General features: G+C 48.5%; 1 protein-coding gene across 6 annotated transcripts; it reads left to right on the top strand.

Moving 5' to 3' along the window:
* The first annotated feature begins 576 nt into the window (after positions 1–576).
* Positions 577–20,776, top strand: LOC110512526 (methyl-CpG-binding domain protein 5). Of its 6 annotated transcripts, none has more exons than XM_036982340.1 (10): positions 577–718; positions 2,916–3,413; positions 3,643–3,745; positions 5,318–5,498; positions 5,935–8,430; positions 10,762–11,006; positions 11,228–12,592; positions 13,034–13,107; positions 15,526–15,601; positions 16,704–20,776. In XM_036982340.1, the coding sequence occupies exons 2-10, from the start codon at positions 3,292–3,294 to the stop codon at positions 16,773–16,775; spliced, it is 4,734 nt and encodes a 1,577-aa protein (XP_036838235.1). In that variant the 5' UTR covers positions 577–718; positions 2,916–3,291; the 3' UTR covers positions 16,776–20,776. The 6 variants fall into 6 exon arrangements, 5 of the variants coding, with proteins under 5 accessions (XP_036838235.1, XP_036838236.1, XP_036838234.1 ...); XM_036982341.1 differs by lacking the exon at positions 577–718 and adding an exon at positions 727–1,092 and having other exon boundaries at positions 11,228–12,571; XM_036982339.1 differs by lacking the exon at positions 577–718 and adding an exon at positions 727–1,092.
* The last annotated feature ends 241 nt before the right edge of the window (positions 20,777–21,017 follow it).

Genomic DNA, 21,017 nt, shown 5'->3' with positions numbered 1-21,017 from the left:
ACAAGTACTTTTGGGTGTAAGGGAAAATGTACAAATGACATTATTTTCTTTAGGAATATAGTGGAGTAAAAGTTGCCAAAAATATCAATAGTATAGTACAGATACACCCCAAAAGTTGTTTTACTCAAGTACTTTACACCACTGCCTTTTATTGAATCAGCAGAAGTGAAACGTGACAGATTTGTAATTTAATTTGAATTAATATCTGGACAGACACTTTTCTGTTGGGTTCCATAATTGTGTAACACGATGTGTTTCTTGTTTTTGCTCTTTGCTCTAGTCCTGTCAGAGAAACCATCTCCCCCCACTGTGCTCTCGGGAAAATACTAAATGGAATCCTTGGGACATCCCAATTCTGACGTCACCCCTTTAGAGTTGCAATTTAAAAAGACAAAGGCAAATAGGCAAAAAAGGCAAAGGAGGCAAAAAAAGGCAAAGGAGGCAAAAAAGGCAAAGGAGGCAAAAAATGCAAAAGAGGCAAAAAAAAAAAGGCAAAGGAGGCAAAAAAGGCAAAGGAGGCAAAAAAAAGGCAAAGGAGGCAAAAAAAGGCAAAGAAAAAAGGCAAGGTTTAGGGTTTAGGGTAAGGACGTCCCAAGGATTCCGAATTGCGCTAACTCTGTGCTCTCTAGCTCTCTCCTCATCTCTCTGAGGCGCAGGAGCAGTAAAGCACTCCATCTTTATCCCAAGCCTAGGGAGAACCAGCCGAGACATTTGATGGGTAGGCTTTTTATTTTTATTTTTAAAGGGCCAGAAGCAAATTGGAGGGAGTTGAAATATACTATTTCAGCCACCATGGACTTTCAAGGAATCATTTGATAGTCTGAAAGATGGAAAAACGTTTTTATAGGCAATAAGATTGGAATCTCAAAAGCTCCTGTCTTTGCAAAGCAACCCTCTGCTCAGCTATTCTTTCACTGGCCTGTCTCTGCCTCGTCCCTAGCTGGAGACGTTTCACATTGGAAAATACGCTCAACGCTCCCCAGTTTACGATTTTAAAAAACTTCGACTTTCAATTCGGGATATACTTTTTTCGTACAGTGGAATATCGTTAAAGGCATGTTAATGTTTTGGAGTTTGTGTTAGATTACACGGGTATGTTTATTTACAATTGCTTTTCGGTTAACGTTAGCTACTTACTAGCATTAGCATTCTGCTAGTTAGCTAGCTTAGCTAAGTTGGTTACCTAGCCTGCCATCGATAAATCATGTTTGGCTAGCTGTCTACTAGCTAACGTTAGATAGCTAGTCATTATCGGTGGGCTAAATAAGGCCCGCTAGTGGTTGTTTTTCTTCGTTAAAACAACCGTCTTATATAGACTTTGTAACGTTAGACCGAAGAGTTAGCTAACTGTTAGTGAGCTAATATCAGGTGACTAGATATCACCCACCTACCAGTAAACATGTTGATTCTTTGTAGCTAACGTTAGCTAGCTAGGTTAAGTAACGTTGGATATCAGCTGATATGCTAGTTTAGTAGCTAGCTATGTAGGTAGTTCAGTTGGCAAGGTAGCCAACTATGTCACTATCTAGCTAACGTTAGCTAGATAAAAACTCTATGTCCCCCAAAGCTAGCTAACGTGATCTGGGTAGCTAGCTAACTTGTAATAATTTATAGTAGCTAGACCTTTTTGATTCTGCAGACGAAAATGAGTGCTCTATGTACAGTAACGTTATGCTATATGATGCATTGATCGAGCTATTTCCATAAGCCATTTGATTTGGCATTTCAGATTTCTTTGGTGCAATAGCTTGCCATTATAGATCGTGCCAATTATTAACAATAGCCTAGTTTCGCAGCTGTACAGGTGTGTGTCTTTCTTCCTCATCTTCGTGTGGTTGTCAGTTTAATAAGAGTTAGTGAGCTACCTGCTGTCATTTCTCAAAATATATTGTGGAAATGCAGCACCTGACTCGCAGAGAGCTGTGCAATGCCATTATGCCTGCTGTCATAAATGGGTCGTGGCTTTTCTGCAACCCAAAATGGGCCCAGTCTGATGTGTCAGCCCCATGACATTCCAGAGGTTCAGCCAGTAGGTCTTTCACCAAATCAAATCCTCACACAGGAGATTTGTCATAGATGTATTAGCCCTGTAGCCCCGTATTCATATTCAGTGTTTTTGGCATGATGATTTCCATAAAGACGATTAGGTGTTCTTTGACAGTGAATAGAGGTTTTACATAATCAACTATCATAAGTAGTAAGTAGCCTTGGCTTGTGCAAGTGGAGCGGCTCATCTCCTGTTTCTGTATTGTGAGGCAGCTTAATGTACACTTACACCTTCTGGACAAGACGCTAGTCTATAGCAGGGCCTTTACCCTCAATCAATCTCCTTAACGCTGAGTGCCAAGCAGAGATGCATCGGGTCCCTATCATAGCTACATCATATAATACGGAGCCTTCTCTCTTCCCATCTGCTTGTTGTGACCCTGGGTGCCTCTCCACCCGTCCGCCCATACCTTGACTCCAGATAGAACCTGATGCTTGTGTTGCCTCTTTAGCTCTCCCCCTCCCTCCATCCCTACACAGGGACAGTTATGAGTCAGCACACAAGGGCTTGGATTAGTAGCCTGTGACAGTACAGCACTGAGCCTTCTGACAGTCAAGGCCAACGCATGGCCACACAACAATAGTAAGATCCTTAGTCTTTAGAAAATACATTTACATGCCTGGAGTGCCACTCCTATATATTTGACAGAACTTGTCTGCAATGAATTATTCAGTGTATCAAACTGATGTTAAATCTGCACCGTTAGATAATGGTGGGTAGGTCTGAATTGGACATAACATGAATGTAGGCAACAACAACTGCACATACACAAACCTTTCAGTTTGTTGTTGCATGTAGTTTTGTGTAAATGTTGGTTGATGTCATACAACAATGTTTTCTAATACTTTTCTTTATTTGTCCCAATCAGGAACCATGGGAATCCCTCAAATAACCTGCCCCAGAAGGAACCCCTAGCATGTCTTCATGAGCCACTCCTGGTTCCATCTGTTGCCCCAGCCTCTCTGAATCTGATTCAGTGTCTATGGCTCTGAATGACCGAGACAAATATGGAATTCTCGTTGGTGTTCAGTAGTAAAACTATGAAGGGTCTGAAAGGTTAGGATTCACAGTGAGCTTGCCTCACATCACACAGACCCCAGCCCATACTTCATCCAACTTTGAGAGTGAAATTGTAGTGCACTACAAAGTCCTCTTTATTGGAAGACAAAGATGCCATGTACTCTGAAGTCTCTGGTTGATGTGTGATATGCTCTAAGGTGTTGTGTACTAAACCAACTAGAACAATGAATGGAGGAAAGGACTGTAAGGGAGGGGTCTCAGAGGGGGTGGGGCATGCAACCCCTGTCCAGGTCCCTATTGGCTGGCATCGCAAGGTGGATCCAACTAATGGAGTCCTCTACATCAGGTAAGACCCATTGCAGTGCTCTGTTTTTTTTGTAATGATACCACAATGATGCACTTCTATTTGGTTTGTAACCTACAGTCTTGGTGGGCTAGTATCATCTATCCAACCTGTGTGTTTCTTTCAGAGAGGTTGGGATAAAGTAACAGATACATTTCCTTATGAGACACTCATGTATATTGGACGATAAATGTTTTTCTTCAAAACATTAGTTTTGGTTTGTAACCTCCAGTCCCAGTGGCTCGGTGCTGTCCTGTCTAGACCAGGTGAAGAGCTACCTGCTCACAGACGGGACCTGCAAGTGTGGCCTGGAGTGCCCACTCATCCTCCCAAAGGTACGTTCACTAACCATCTTGGTTGTCCTGTCTGTCTCAGTATTTAGCTAACCTAAATTGACTCTCTGAATGCGTAGCTGCCAAAGAAACACCACACAAAGCTTGAAGGGATACTTTGGGATTTTGTCAACGAGGCCTTTTATCTACTTCCCCAGAGTCAGCATGCTAGCAGAGTTAGCAACTGCGCTAGTAAGCAACTTCATTCAAACCGCACGCAGAGAAATAAAACTGGTATCCACAAGTTTATCAGACTCTGGGGAAAAGTATCAGGCCTCATTTCCAATATCCCAAAGTATCCCTTTTAAGGGTGGAGATTAAGGTTTACTCCCAAGTGATGCAATGAACAGTTTTGTTAAACCTAGATATTCAATTAAACAGAGGCTGTTTTCCCACATATAGCAGGTTATATTTAAAAAAACATATAGCAGGTTATATTTAAAAAAACATATAGCAGGTTATATTTAAAAAAACATATAGCAGGGTTATATTTAAAAAAACATATAGCAGGGTTATATTTAAAAAAACATATAGCAGGGTTATATTTAAAAAAACATATAGCAGGTTATATTTAAAAAAACATATAGCAGGGTTATATTTAAAAAAACATATAGCAGGGTTATATTTAAAAAAACATATAGCAGGGTTATATTTAAAAAACATATAGCAGGGTTATATTTAAAAAAACATATAGCAGGTTATATTTAAAAAACATATAGCAGGTTATATTTAAAACAACATATAGCAGGTTATATTTAAAAAACATATAGTAGGTTATATTTAAAAAACATATAGCAGGTTATATTTAAAACAACATATAGCAGGTTATATTTAAAAAAACATATAGCAGGGTTATATTTAAAAAAACATATAGCAGGGTTATATTTAAAAAAACATATAGCAGGGTTATATTTAAAAAAACATATAGCAGGTTATATTTAAAAAAACATATAGCAGGTTATATTTAAAAAAACATATAGCAGGGTTATATTTAAAAAAACATATAGCAGGGTTATATTTAAAAAACATATAGCAGGGTTATATTTAAAAAAACATATAGCAGGTTATATTTAAAAAAACATATAGCAGGTTATATTTAAAAAAACATATAGCAGGGTTATATTTAAAAAACATATAGCAGGGTTATATTTAAAAAAAAACATATAGCAGGGTTATATTTAAAAAAAAACATATAGCAGGGTTATATTTAAAAAAACATATAGCAGGGTTATATTTAAAAAACATATAGCAGGGTTATATTTAAAAAACATATAGTAGGCTATATTTTCTGCTGCATACAGTCTTAATTTATACTTTTTTTGTGTGTTGCGTTATATTGAAACTGAGACTGGGAAGGGAACTGCGTTCCTATTCAAGGCAAGGCCAATATGTATTCATATGCAAATGTGATGTGGTCTTCTGGAGAAGCAGGAGGCTTGGAGGAGGATATGACCTGACAAGTAGCGGACGTTCCAAATTTTACTGATGTTTACTTTATGTACTTCCTTGTGGATAAACGCCGCTCCTTTCACCAAGACAGGCCAGGTAACAGAGAGCTGACTCTCCTTTCCTCAGGTGTTTAACTTTGATCCGGGGGCTGCCGTTAAACAGAGGACGGCAGAGGACGTGAGGGCAGATGAAGACGTCACCAAGCTGTGTATCCATAAGAGAAAGCTGCTGGCTGTGGCCACTCTACACAAAACTATGGCGCTACCACACCCTGCTCTGACCCTTACCAGTCCTGGTGGAGGTACAAGTAAGTATCCTAGTGACTGTGTATCACTACTGTTTTGGTTGTTTTCCAATGATACATTTCTCACAGATTTCAGACTGTTTCATGGGTGATATAGAACAAGGTCAGGAAAAAAAGGTGGACATTTTGAAATTGGCTTCACAGTGACATTAAACACTTTCAATGTTATAAAGCTGGAATCCGTAATGGTGAAACTGCTGCGTCTCTTTGCGGTATTACAAAAACAGAGATGATGCTTCAAACAACAAACACTGTTTATAATCACTCTGACATTTTATGAGCGATAGAACAATCAAGCCTTTTTTCCTCTCCCTCCACAGTGGTGAATCTCCTCTTCTCTTTCATCAACAATAACAGATGTCCTCAGGCAAACAGTGGTGCTGTTTCCTCTATTGCAGCTTTCAGCTTGAACACTCATTTCACTTCTCTTCCCCCTCAGGTTCAACATCAATGGCCCCGTCACATTCCACGAATCCCCGAGCAATACGGAATACATCTCACCAGTCACCGCTACCCAACTCTGTGGTTCCCAACTGCAAGAACCCTTTCAAAATGATGATGGCGGCTGCAGCAGGTCACCGGCACTTTCCCCAAGAGCTAGGAGGTCCACCCCAGCAGCTGGAGCTTTACCCTGGTTATCCCAACAGACAGCAGAGACTGAGCAGTGAGCCTGGGCCCAGGTCTTCGTACTGCTCTGGCTATGGTAGCATGCTGAGTCCAGGGGGCCCCGGCTCCCAGCTCTATGGACCCAGGGACGGGTCACCACTCTCCCCTAGCCTCAGGTCTGATCCTCTGGGGAGCCCAGATGGGTTTAGAAAGAACCCCTGTGGCTTCCCTGGAGCCACCAACTCCAGCCCCATCCACGGGGCCAACAGAACGCCTCTCTCCCCACCAGGGATGCTCCTCCACGGTTCTCCGACTGGGACCCAGACGTCCTGCGCTATGGCAGGAAGGACTAGCACACCCCTCTCCCCTACCGCCACTGCCAAAAGCCCAGTCATGATGAAGAAGCCTGTGTGTAACTTCCCCAGATCCCCCAGTATGGATATTTCCATACGACCACCGTTTCACCTCAATACACAGCCCAGCGCCCCACACCCTGGCCCCCCGTCTGCCATACCTCCCTCCTGTACCCTCCAGAAAAAGCAGATGACCTCTGAAAAGGACCCGTTAGGCATCCTAGACCCCATCCCCAGCAAGCCTAGCATCAGTATCAGCCAGACAAACTCCAAAACAAACTCCAACTTCCACCCTAGTGTCCACTCCTCTCAGGTACCAATGATGAATGTAAACATGAACAACCACCCTCCTCCCGCCATTGTCCCCTTGCCAAGCAACCTCCCTCTCCCCACTGTCAAACCCGGCCCAGTGGGCCACAGCCATGGAGGTCACATGCAGAGGACTCAACATCAGACCTCCATAACCACCTCCATGCCCCCCTCTCCCGTCACCTCCCCAGTCCACATGTCAGGCCCTGTCCTGGGCAGCAGGATGGAGGCCTCTCCCCAGCGCTCTCGCTCCTCCTCCACCTCCTCGGACCATGGGAGCTTTGCCATGCCCTCAGGCCCCAGTCAGGGTCCGTGTGGCGGGATGAAGGCTCCTCCTCGCTCCCCCCGGCCCGCCATGCCCATTAACATGCCCTCCAGCCCCTCCTCTGCCAAGCCTGACTCACACCCACTTCACCAGTACAAAGACCTACCCAGTCAGCTGCTGGTTGAGATGAGTAACCAGAACGCTATCAACACCCAGCACAACAACCCCGGCATGTACCCCCCTGCCACCTCCTCTGGCCCCTCCATCGCTGCTCCTCACCAGGCCCAGAACCAGAAGGGACAGAACCTCCCAGGACTGTTAGGGATGCCCCTCAACCAGATCGTGAACCAGCAGAATGCTGCGTCCTTCCCCGCCAGCAGCCTACTGTCAGCAGCAGCCAAAGCACAGCTAGCAAATCAAAACAAACACGGTGACAACAGCAGTGAGACTGGCAGTAGAGGTGGAGGCCCAGGTAGGGTTGATGGTAATGGTGGTAGTAGTGGAGTTGGGCATCCCAGTGGCCCTCTCAGCGGCATAGAGAGGCCCAGTAGCAGCACTTTAAACCCCATGCTTCTCCCTAACCCCACCATGCCCTCCATTGCGGATGCAGCAGCAGCAGGGGGCCAGAGCGGTCGGGCTGCCCTCCGGGACAAGCTCATGGCCCAGCAGAGAGACAGAGGAGACCCCCTGCTCCGTAAGCGCAAGCAGCAGCCGCCAGGCCCACCACCGCCCAACAACTCCCTCAACCACCACGACAGCATGGTCTTCAACATGCTCAACAAGTCTCCTAACATGGGTGGAGGTCCAGGTCCCAGGCTACCACTACCAAGCTCAGCAGAACAGCTGAGGAAAGTGGCCCGGCTTGGGGGCCTACAGACCAACACCTCCATGGCCCAGCTGCTTCAGTCCATGAGCAACCACAACAACCACCATAACCAGCACCAAGGCCCTGTAGGCCCCCCAGGACCTGGTCAGATGCACTACAGCGATGTGGCTGGGGTCATGCCTCCTGGAGCCTCCCAGCAGCAGAGCCTACTGGCCCAACAGAGGATGCTAGGCCAAGGGGAGGGTCAAGGTATGTACTGCCGGAGTATAGACTCTGGAGGCCCTCATTCTCACAGCCCTCGGTTCCCAGGGTTGATGAACCAGATCCAGGCCAATTCGTTGGTGAACTGTGGCCCTCTGGGGCCCGGTGGACAAGTGGGCCTTGGCCCAGGGAACATGCCCCTGAGCCACCATCCTAACACTAACCCACCACCACTGTCCCACCCAAGTCAACATCTACATCCGCAGCATCAGCAGCAGCACAGTCACCTTCACGCTGCGCTGGGAAGGACTAGTATGTCAGGAATGACACTCGGCAACAATGATGGGAGTTGTGGTCCAATCATCTCGGAGCCAGGTGAGCTACTGAGAGAAACACACACTTTGTTCGATGATCGCGCTTTGCTCTGTGATGGTGTGTGAGTTTGATAAATCCACCTAGATGGCCTTTGAGTTGAACGACAGTCTTTAGTCTCTCGTAGAGAGTGTACGTTGAGAGGCTGGCCCTCATGTTTGTATAATCATTGTGGCTTCTCTCTTTATTAGCATGCTAGTTGCAGTGCTCAGCTCAGTGGCAGAATAACATGAAAACAGATCTTTTTTTCTCCCTCCTTTTTAAGAAACGAGCTCTTGACCAGATATAGTGAAGAGCTGGTGTGAGCTGGCTGGTAGCTATAGTAACGCTTGCTTCTGAATGGAGGCTTGGGTGAAGCCTTTGGAGAAGGGTTGTGTTCCTTCATTAGCCTTATTATGTGTCTGCTCTGATATAGGCCTAACTGAATAGATCATTTTTTCCTTTGGCCCACTGTGTTACACATGGCTGTATTTGGCCTAATGTTGTGTGAACACGATAGCAGGAAATAATGTTAAATACTATAAGATATGGCATATGTTTATCAGGAAGCATAGTGGCTATCTTTCATCTCTTTGTGGACTGCTAGCCTATCTCCCTAGATGGGTTCATTCCAACCAAGCACTTCTCTTCTCCTACCTCATGCCCAGACAGCTCCCCCTCCCCAGCCACCACCATCCAAGCATCCAGCCCTGCCTCTGACCCCATCCCCCTGCCTAGGCCATTAAATCACATCCCTTCCTCAACCCCCAGTCTTCTTCCAGGCTGCAACCTCTGAAATAAGCCACGGCTCAGACAGCACCACCAATCACACCGTTCCCATAGCAACCTCCCCGGCAACCATCACCACTATATCATAGCAGTGCAGCCACACTGGTTGAGCACTGCGGAGGCTAGTGGGAAGGGAGGGGAGGCTTGTGGGAGGGGAGGCTAGTGGGAGGGGAGGCTAGTGGGAGGGGAGGCTAGTGGGAGGGGAGGCTAGTGGGAGGGGAGGCTAGTGGGAGGGGAGGCTAGTGGGAGGGGAGGCTAGTGAAGGGCAGAGGCTATTGGGGGAGCTGGGGAGGGAGGCTAGTGAGAGTGGAGGGGAGGAGAGTGGCGTCTAGTGAGGGGAGGTGAGGAGCTTGGGAGGGGAGGCTGGTGAGAGGCGAGGCTGAGGCAGAGGCTGGTGAGAGGAGGAGAGGAGCTAGACTGGTGAGAGGAGGAGAGGAGCTAGACTGGTGAGAGGAGGAGAGGAGCTAGACTGGTGAGAGGAGGAGAGGAGCTAGACTGGTGAGAGGAGGAGAGGAGCTAGACTGGTGAGAGGAGGAGAGGAGCTAGACTGGTGAGAGGAGGAGAGGAGCTAGACTGGTGAGAGGAGGAGAGGAGCTAGACTGGTGAGAGGAGGAGAGGAGCTAGACTGGTGAGAGGAGGAGGGGAGCTAGACTGGGGAGAGGAGGAGAGGAGCTAGACTGGTGAGAGGAGCTAGACTGGTGAGAGGAGCTAGACTGATGAGAGGAGCTAGACTGGTGAGAGGAGGAGAGCTAGTGAGCGAGGAGGAGAGGAGCTAGACTAGTGAGAGTAGGGGAGCTAGTGAGCGAGGAGGAGAGGAGCTAGACTAGTGAGAGTAGGGGAGCTAGACTAGTGAGAGGAGGGGAGCTAGTGAGTGAGGAGGAGAGGAGCTAGACTAGTGAGAGGAGAGGAACTAGACTAGTGAGAGGAGAGGAACTAGACTAGTGAGAGGAGAGGAACTAGACTAGTGAGAGGAGAGGAACTAGACTAGTGAGAGGAGAGGAGCTAGACTAGTGAGAGGAGAGGCGCTAGACTAGTGAGAGGAGAGGAACTAGACTAGTGAGAGGAGAGGAACTAGACTAGTGAGAGGAGAGGAGCTAGACTAGTGAGAGGGCGGGAGCTAGTGAGCGAAGAGGAGCTAGACTAGTGAGAGGAGAGGGGCTAGACTAGTGAGAGGAGAGGGGCTAGACTAGTGAGAGGAGCTAGACTAGTGAGAGGAGAGGAGCTAGACTAGTGAGAGGAGGGGAGCTAGTGAGCGAGGAGGGGAGCTAGTGAGCGAGGAGGAGAGCTAGTGAGCGAGGAGGAGAGGAGCTAGACTAGTGAGAGGACGGGAGCTAGTGAGGAGGAGAAAATAGACCTGTGAGGAGTGGAGAACAGTACTACAGCCTAAGCCATCAGGCTCTCCAGTTTATTTGTTCAATTACAAGAATTTCCATTATCCCACTCTTCTTCCATCATTTGGCTCAGAATTGAGTTACCCCTCTGACCTGTCTTCTCCTGGCAGTTAAGGTGTGGAATTTCCCTGATTTGAAAATAACAATGAACAGTATTATTCTTCCACCCCAACAGGAGACCCATCTAACCTCGTAAACTGCAGCATGACCAGCCTCCAGCCCCACGTCATCAACAGCTCCAGCGGTGGTACCCAGGTGTTCCAGCAGCGTCATGCCCAGCAGCAGCAGCTTCATCAGGGCATTCAGCGGGCCATGCAGGGCCTCCCTCCTGGCTACCAGGGCTCACAGCAACCTGGCTTCCCTGAAAACAACAACTCCTCCAACGCCCACCCTATGGCCTGCCTGTTCCAGAACTTCCAGGTTAGTCTGTCTGTTTGACGGGTGTGTTCAGTGACGTGAAACGCTCTGAGCGTTGCAGATAGAAATAGAATGAATAGAGATGACAAGATTATCTGATTCACTCTTCACTACGGGTGGATGATCTACATGATACATTCCGTCCTCCTGCTCTGACATGCTAGGAGTGATAATGACACGTTTTCAGTTTTCTCTCAATGAACTTTACGTCTGTGTTGTTTCAGGGGTGTTTGCCAGACAACAGCATTTCAGTCCCTCACTCACAGATGATCTCTCAGTCTGGTATGACATCACTTCCTGAGTCTCAGGGGATGCTGTCACACACCCAGTTTGGTGTCAGCCAACAGGAGATGCAACAGACTCAGGGAGAGGGGCTTCCCCCAGGGATGCACGGCTCTGATAGGCTACCCAGCGGAGGGGTGGAGTCTGTAGATGCCATCTACAGGGCTGTGGTGGATGCGGCCAGTAAAGGAATGCATGTAGTCATCACCACCACGGTTAGTGGCACTACCCAGTCCAGCCCGGTACCCACTCTCAGCACCATGACTGCCTTCACTAACTCCGTAGGGGAGCCGGTCAGCATCAACCACAACCTCCCTCACAGCCATGCTGCAGTCAGCCATAGTGGCCACCTGGTGGCGCACCAGGAGGGGGAGCAGACACCGACCCTGAGCCAACAGCCCAGACCCAGGCAGGTCAGAGCAGGACGGCCCCGGAAGCACTCTGGTCAGGGGAAGAGTACTGTTAGCATCCCCGAGGGTCAGGGAGCACTTCCAGAGGCCTCCCACCAGGACTACTTCAGATCCCCAGGCCATGGCACCCCCAGGGGGCAGTGGGAAGGCGAGACTGGGTACTCCGGAAGTCTGGACAGAGGTCACACGGCATGGGGCGGTGAGGAGTTCCTAGAGTGCTCCACTCATGTCCGCAGCAGCCCCTGTATGGAGAGACCTGGGAGTCTTGCTCCTGCACCCCCCTGTCCAGCCGACAGCTCCCCCCACGAAGGTCACCACCACTCTCTCCCCGTCCCCTCAGACAAGGCCTTCCTGGAGGATGGATTCAACCGCTTCAACAACTGCAACCGGACGGCCGTGAACATCGTTAACTACAAAGAGAGGTTGGATCAGACTGTGGAGAGATGCGCCCATATGAACGGAGGTGGCGTCGGACCCCCCCAGGTCCAGTTCTCTCTACGGGGGTACGGTGTGTCTGACCCCCTCGGCCCCCCCAGACAGGGGGACCTAACCGGGGACGACCAGTCTCCCAGCTCCTCCACCAGCCTGGAGGGTCCGTTGGTTAAAGAGTACGTGGGCCACTACAACGGTCACTTCAACGGAGGCTGTGTCCCCAGCCCGTCTGACACCAAGTCCCTGAGCAGCGAGGAGGACCTGAGGCAGCCGGACAGCCCATCGTCAGAGATGCTCCACTATAGACCCAGGACGTTTAACATGGGGGATCTGGTCTGGGGACAGGGCTTTAAAGGGTTCCCATCCTGGCCTGGTAAACTGTCAGGGGAGGAGGCGGGGCACAACCATCACCATGGCAGCCTGCAGCTCAGAGAGGACAGCAAGGTGAGATGTCTTCAGAGACAGGTGAAAGAGAAATACACACCCACAAATCTAGTTTTCTTTCACTATTGACTTGACTTTTGTACCTTTTTAGATGAGAGTAACTGTCGGCGATCACTACTTCTGCTACTGATGGTCGTGTTGATGGGACCTAGTCAGGCTTTTGGTCCTATTCTTAGACCCAACATAATGTCTGACATCTGTTATTACCCCAGGTGGAGACGGAGAAGCTGACAACACTGTCTGACATCTGTTATTACCCCAGGTGGAGACGGGGAAGCTGACAACACTGTCTGACATCTGTTATTACCCCAGGTGGAGACGGAGAAGCTGAAAACACTGTCTGACATCTGTTATTACCCCAGGTGGAGACGGAGAAGCTGAAAACACTGTCTGACATCTGTTATTACCCCAGGTGGAGACGGAGAAGCTGACAACACTGTCTGACATCTGTTATTACCCCAGGTGGAGACTGAGAAGCTGAAAACACTGTCACATGACCTAGAGGCCCTTGACAGAGCGACCAAGAGGAACAGAAAGTAAGTTTTATATTGCTGTAGGATGGATGGGACATGTTGTGATGATTTACATCAGTGTGTATGTGGAACCAGTTTCTCCTGTGTTTTAAAAAGATGAACAGATGTGTTTTATTTGCTCTATTTTAAGAGTGGAATTCCATTCTAGAATGTTGATGGGCCAGGTTAGTTCCATCCTGGCTGGTTAGTTCCATCCTGGCTGGTTAGTTCCATCCTGCCTGGCTAGTTCCATCCTGGCTGGCTAGTTCCATCCTGGCTGGCTAGTTCCATCCTGGCTGGCTAGTTCCATCCTAGCTGGTTAGTTCCATCCTTGCTGGCTAGTTCCATCCTGGCTGGCTAGTTCCATCCTAGCTGGTTAGTTCCATCCTTGCTGGCTAGTTCCATCCTGGCTGGCTAGTTCCATCCTAGCTGGTTAGTTCCATCCTTGCTGGCTAGTTCCATCCTGGCTGGCTAGTTCCATCCTGGCTGGCTAGTTCCATCCTGGCTGGCTGCTCTGTGTTGAGGAGAGGTTAATACCACTGACTACTGAATCACCTGTCTGTACTCTTTGTCCCACTCTGAGCCCTGGTCAAAGTAATGCACTGAATAGGGTGTTTTTGGGACTGCTGCTTCCCTGATGATGCCCTGGCTGGCTAGTCATTACCCCTGATGATGCCCTGGCTGGCTAGTCATTACCCCCTGATGATGCCCTGGCTGGCTAGTCATTACCCCCCGATGATGCCCTGGCTGGCTAGTCATTACCCCCCAATGATGCCCTGGCTGGCTAGTCATTACCCCCCAATGATGCCCTGGCTGGCTAGTCATTACCCCCCGATGATGCCCTGGCTGGCTAGTCATTACCCCTGATGATGCCCTGGCTGGCTAGTCATTACCCCTGATGATGCCCTGGCTGGCTAGTCATTACCCCTGATGATGCCCTGGCTGGCTAGTCATTACCCCTGATGATGCCCTGGCTGGATAGTCATTACCCCTGATGATGCCCTGGCTGGCTAGTCATTACCCCTGATGATGCCCTGGCTGGCTAGTCATTGCCCCTGATGATGCCCTGGCTTGCTAGTCATTACCCGCTGATGATGCCCTGGCTGGCTAGTCATTACCGCTGATGATGCCCTGGCTGGCTAGTCATTACCCCTGATGATGCCCTGGCTGGCTAGTCATTGCCCCTGATGATACCCTGGCTGGCTAGTCATTACCCCTGATGATGCCCTGGCTGGCTAGTCATTACCCCTGATGATGCCCTGGCTGGCTAGTCATTCCCCTGATGATGCACTGGCTGGCTAGTCATTACCCCTGATGATGCCCTGGCTGGCTTGTCATTACCCCCTGATTATGCCCTGGCAGGATAGTCATTACGCCTTATGATGCCCTGGCTGGCTAGTCATTACCCCTGATGATGCCCTGGTGCTGCCCTGGCAGGATAGTCATTAACTGCTGATGATGTTCTGAGAGTGCTCTGGTAGGATAGCCATTACTCCTGATGATGCCCTGGTACTGCCCTGGCAGGCTAGTCATTACCCCCTGGTGCTGCCCTGGCTGGCTAGTCATTACTCCTGATGATGCCCTGGCTGGCTATTCATTACCCCTGATGATGCCCTGGCTGGCTAGTCATTACCCCCTGGTGTTGCCCTGGCTGGCTAGTCATTACCCCCTGCTGATGATGCCCTGGCTGGCCAGTCATTACCCCCTGCTGATGCTGCCCTGGCTGGCTAGTCATTACCCCTTGGTGTTGCCCTGGCTGGCTAGTCATTACCCCCTGTTGATGCCCTGGCTGGCTAGTCATTACCCCCTTTTGATGCCCTGGCTGGCTAGTCATTACCCCCTGGCGTTGCCCTGGCTGGCTAGCCATTACCCCCTGTTGATGCCCTGGTGTTGCCCTGGCCTGCTAGTCATGACCCCCTGTATGCCCTGGCCTGCTAGTCATGACCCCCTGTATGCCCTGGCTGGCTAGTCATGACCCCCTTTATGCCTTGGCTGGCTAGTCATTACCCCCTGTATGCCCTGGCTGGCTAGTCATTACCCCCTGGATGCCCTGGCTGGCTAGTCATTACCCCCTGGATGCCCTGGCCGGCTAGTCATTACTCCTGAGGCTGCCCTGGCTGGCTCGTCATTACCCCCTGATGATGAAAAACCTCCTCCACTGCACCTGTTCTCTCTCTCTCTCTCTCACACACACACACACACACACAGTGCTTACCTTAGCTCTTCTCCCTCAATGTTCTGTAAAAATGTACCTGGACCACAGTCCGTGTCATTGCTTACAGCTCATGTTATAATTGCATACTTTATCCCTGCGTAGCAGGAGGCAGAGTTGAACAAATCGATTCATGTTTTTGTCCAAAGCGAAAAAGAAAACGCTGAGTGTTTAGGTATGGACTTATTGATGTTTCTGAGACATGATTTTGTTTTCATTGTTCCCAACAGAGCTGGGAAGTTGAATAATCATTTAGAAGCTGCTATACATGAGGCCATGAGTGAGCTGGACAAGATGTCAGGGACTGTGAGTATACTAGTACCATCTAGAAAGATTAGAACACCATGCTCTCGCAGATGGCCTCTCCTCTCTGTCTCCCTCTGCCCTCCTTCTCTCTCCCTCTGCCCTCCTTCTCTCTCCCTCTGCCCCTCCTTCTCTCTCCCTCTGCCCCTCCTCCTCTCTCCCTCTGCCCCTCCTCCTCTCTCCCTCTGCCCCTCCTCCTCTCTCCCTCTGCCCCTCCTCCTCTCTCCCTCTGCCCCTCCTCCTCTCTCCCTCTGCCCCTCCTCCTCTCTCCCTCTGCCCCTCCTCCTCTCTCCCTCTGCCCCTCCTCCTCTCTCCCTCTGCCCCTCCTCCTCTCTCCCTCTGCCCCTCTACCTCTCCCCTCTACCTCTCTCCCTCTGCCCCTCTACCTCTCCCCTCCTTCTCTCTCCCTTTGCCCCTCCTCTCTCCCTCTACCTCTCTCCCTCTGCCCCTCTACCTCTCTCCCTCTACCTCTCTCCCTTTGCCCCTCCTGTCTCCCTCTACTCCCTCCCTCCCTCTCTAGACTGTCCCCCAGGCTAAGCTGAGCAGAACTAAGACTACAGCCACTGTTGATCAAAGAGGTGTCTCTGTGTCAGCCGGGAGACACCTCACACACACACCCGTCAGAGGATTACATAAACAAGCTGCAACTACCCCTCAACCAGCACCACATTTCAATTTGAAAAGGATTCACTGTGCTGTTAATGCATCTTGCTGCCTTTCCTCTGAATTCAGACAGGCGAAATATGAAACCAGACACTTTGAGTGGAAAAGAGGACAGCTTAGTCAGATTAGGATGTCTGTGGAGTTCTGTCTGAACTCAGGTGCTATTAAACACTGTAGAATGTACTCTACTACCTGCACAAGCCAACAGAGACTGGGTTGTTTGGTTGCTATTAATACATCTTCTATTGTCTTCTCTGTCCTTAGGTTAGGGTTAAATGTTAAGGTTAAAAGTTAGGGTTTGGGTTAAAAAATAAATGTCATACCTGGGTATACAGTCTGATAATACCACGACTGTCAGCCAATCGGCATTCAGGGCCGGAACCACCCAGTTAAATTAGAGCCCTGGTCATGCATTAATGTATTATGTCTTCTCTGTCCTCAGGTTCATCAGATCCCTTCCAGAGACAGACAGGTGAAGCTGCCCAAGCCCAAGAGGAGAAAGATCTCCAGATAACGTTGAATGTGTTTGGTCAGCTAATGACAGTCCAGTATCTAGCCAGTGCCCAGCCTTGGAACAACGGTTCAGACCGCCCCCGCCGCGACCTTTGAACTCCAACCAGGTGCTACAATATGGATAGTCGTGGTACATTATCGTCCCACGACCTCCCTAGCTGACTGACATTGAAAGTCCTGGAAAAGACAAACAGAAATATGACAGTTTTGAATTTCAACTGTAAAAAACAACGGTTGTAATTTGTCTACAGCTAGCTGAATGACAACTATTTTTTCTAGAATAACGTATTTAAAAAAAAACTGATAAATAGAAGAAAACTACATTTTAAAGAAAATAGACAGTCCAAATATTTCTGATACATTTTCAATATGTATATAGGTAATACGGAAGATTTCATGAATATTAAAAAAACGTATGTAAATATTGTACACTGGTAATGTACAACATACTTAATAATGCACATGTGAACTTGTATTGTACAAAGCAGCAGCAGCAGAAGTGCACCGATGTCCTGGTTTTTATTCAGCACACGCAGACGTTCTGACTGTATGCAAGGGACATGGAAAGACGAGATACAGCCGGAAGCTTTTACATGGTGATGTTATAGACCTGCTGTTTATTGGATTGACCAGCAGGGTCTGTATTCAGAAAGCATTCGGGGGGAGTAGGAGTGCTGATCACGGATCAGTTTCACTTTTAATATTATAATGAATAAGATGACATATACAGAGGGGGGCCTGCTACTAGATCATCACTGGCAGTAGCAGTAGGATCAGGCCCCCCCCCCTCCCCCCTTTTAACCACATCATCTTAATTAGGATCTAAGAGGGGCGAGACTGATCCTAGTTCAGCACCCCCAACTCTGAGACGCTTTCTGAATCCAGACCCAGGAGAAACGGGCTTCACTTCAACACCACTAAGTGTTTGTTCATTTTATGCGTTTTAAAAACAGAGTGAACTTTACCAGCTGAAAGGCTTTCTGTTTCTACGGTTACCATAGAAACAGGATGATTGGAATGAAGCATCCTTCTAATTCCAGGATCTCAACCTACTAAAACCAACAGACTGTTGTCCAATACCAGTCAGCTGTTTTTGCATCATTTAAATGTTCTTTTTGATGTGATTTTATTTTTCTTAATATCATTTTCAAACAGTGTCATCATTTTATCACACAGCTATAGCTTTAGATCACGTAACCAACCACAAGCATATGACGTAAGAGTGGATTGTGAAAATAACACTAACTGCCTGAGGTAAAATGGTGGAAAAGAGTTCATCCTACAATTTAGGGGCCTTATGTGTAGTTTATTTGTTATAAATTATTTATGTACAGTATTTCATATTTATTTTAAGCTTTACAATATTCTAGATGGCAATAATACAACCGAGAGTTATAAACTCAAAGCCTTACGTGTTTATTTGACACAGAAATATGCTGTATTCAGTTTAGCCATTAACCTGACTGTTTTCCAGTCTGATTTCAAATGTGTTCTTTTTGGATCCCGTGACGTTGTGTCCTACTGTGTTTTTCCCTTCTGCTAGCTATCTCTTCTGTCGTGTTTGTTACAGTAGACCATGTCCTGAAGAGGTCATTGACTGCCTCCTTCCAGAAAGTTAAGGTTGCGTATCTCCAGTCTCTGGGGACCATGCTTATTTATAAGCATAAGGTCTGAAAATGCTTCACTATATATTTAGGCAGCATGCGATCTTTAAAAAAAATAATAATAATTCAGAATCAACTTTTAACAACCTAAATGATTCATTAAAATCAGTGCAGATAGTACAATAATAGTTAAAAGGATAGAATAAACGTTTAAAATGCATAATGGGCAGTATGTCATATTAGTATGGAAAGAAAGAAGTGATGGTTTGGGCCTTCAGGCCGAGCCCTGTCGGTTTGGGCCTTCAGGCCGAGCCCTGTCGGTTTGGGCCCTCAGGCCGAGCCCTGTCGGTTTGGGCCTTCAGGCCGAGCCCTGTCGGTTTGGGCCTTCAGGCCGAGCCCTGTCGGTTTGGGCCTTCAGGCCGAGCCCTGTCGGTTTGGCCCTTCAGGCCGAGCCCTCTCGGTTTGGGCCTTCAGGCCGAGCCCTGTCGGTTTGGCCCTTCAGGCCGAGCCCTGTCGGTTTGGGCCTTCAGGCCGAGCCCTGTCGGTTTGGGCCTTCAGGCCGAGCCCTGTCGGTTTGGCCCTTCAGGCCGAGCCCTGTCGGTTTGGCCCTTCAGGCCGAGCCCTGTCGGTTTGGCCCTTCAGGCCGAGCCCTGTCGGTTTGGCCCTTCAGGCCGAGCCCTGTCGGTTTGGCCCTTCAGGCCGAGCCCTGTCGGTTTGGCCCTTCAGGCCGAGCCCTGTCGGTTTGGCCCTTCAGGCCGAGCCCTGTCGGTTTGGGCCTTCAGGCCGAGCCCTGTCGGTTTGGGCCTTCAGGCCGAGCCCTGTCGGTTTGGGCCTTCAGGCCGAGCCCTGTCGGTTTGGGCCTTCAGGCCGAGCCCTGTCGGTTTGGCCCTTCAGGCCGAGCCCTGTCGGTTTGGGCTTTCAGGCCGAGCCCTGTCGGTTTGGGCCTTCAGGCCGAGCCCTGTCGGTTTGGCCCTTCAGGCCGAGCCCTGTCGGTTTGGCCCTTCAGGCCGAGCCCTGTCGGTTTGGGCCTTCAGGCCGAGCCCTGTCGGTTTGGGCCTTCAGGCCGAGCCCTGTCGGTTTGGCCCTTCAGGCCGAGCCCTGTCGGTTTGGGCCTTCAGGCCGAGCCCTGTCGGTTTGGCCCTTCAGGCCGAGCCCTGTCGGTTTGGCCCTTCAGGCCGAGCCCTGTCGGTTTGGCCCTTCAGGCCGAGCCCTGTCGGTTTGGGCCTTCAGGCCGAGCCCTGTCGGTTTGGGCCTTCAGGCCGAGCCCTGTCGGTTTGGGCCTTCAGGCCGAGCCCTGTCGGTTTGGGCCTTCAGGCCGAGCCCTGTCGGTTTGGCCCTTCAGGCCGAGCCCTGTCGGTTTGGCCCTTCAGGCCGAGCCCTGTCGGTTTGGGCCCTCAGGCCGAGCCCTGTCAGTGCTGTCGTGGAGTTGTTTAGAGGAGAAATCACTACTGAGTACAATTCCAATAGAAGTTTGTTAATCGGAGACTGTCCCCATATAGAACAGCTTCACTACGTTTTGTGCTGATGAGATTTGGATGCGTTTTATTGCCCCATTGAAAACAGACTTGTTATATTCACTACAGCGTGTTGTGTGCAATACAAATAAGTTACATCATAAATCATTAAAACAACTTCAGAACGTCAACCTTTAAAAAAATATAAAAAATGATAATCTGTGTAACCGTTCATGTTATTCAAACCATGTCTAGATGGATCAACTGTAATTCACTCCAGACAGAAAAGTATTTCACTCTACTTCTAGAAAAGTATTCATGCTTTTAATGAAGCTTTTCACAAATACTCTTGAGAGCAGTCGAGAGAACACGTGAAGTTCATTCTGCCCTTGTGCAACGACCGACAGACCCAGTCAGTCTCATGTTCAAACCCCATGTTGTATAACGTCTTTTCACTTTTACCTTTCTGTTGTCGGTCAAATGGTCAGTGCAGCACAATTTATTCACACGCGTGTGTGTGTGTGTTTTATTTTTGGAGGTGTGTGTGTGTGTGCTGTTTTTCTTACCCTTGCTTGCTCTTTGAATCTTTATTTGTGTGTTATTAACATGTTGCTGTTGTCAGTGTTGTTTTTTCCACATGTAACTAAGTTCTCACTAATGTGTGTGTGTGTGTGTGTGTGTGTGTGTGTGTCTACTTTACAAAAAGTAGACTCCTTTGTAAAGTGTGTTGTGCACTTGATGTCATTTGTTGCATTGTGGGTGCTAGGACAAATAGTGTGAAGTTCCATATTTTCTCATTGTTTGGCGTTGTCTATTATTTCATGTCAGCAGCCGTTTTTTATTTTGTACATATTGTAAACATGACGGGTCATACAGTGATGTAACGTTCGAACAATGTTGCACAGATGTTTTAAGATATTAAAAACTGGTCACTCCTACTTTAATTATCTGGCGTTTTAAGTGCACTCTTATTGAACCTTTTGTGTATTGATACACATGATGCCGTTTTAAACGTTCATGCACATCCAATCGTCACATTCTATCATAAAGGAATTTAAATATATTGCAATTAGTTGCAGGTAGTAGTTTTTTTCCATTGATGGGCAATAGAATTTCAAATTTGAAACGTTTAATTTCCTTTAGAGTTAAACACTGACCTCTAGCTGTTATTTCGAGCAGCGAGAT

This window comes from Oncorhynchus mykiss, chromosome 7, assembly GCF_013265735.2.
Source record: "Oncorhynchus mykiss isolate Arlee chromosome 7, USDA_OmykA_1.1, whole genome shotgun sequence".
Lineage (NCBI taxonomy): Eukaryota > Metazoa > Chordata > Actinopteri > Salmoniformes > Salmonidae > Oncorhynchus > Oncorhynchus mykiss.
This window is presented reverse-complemented; position numbering and strand designations above follow the sequence as displayed.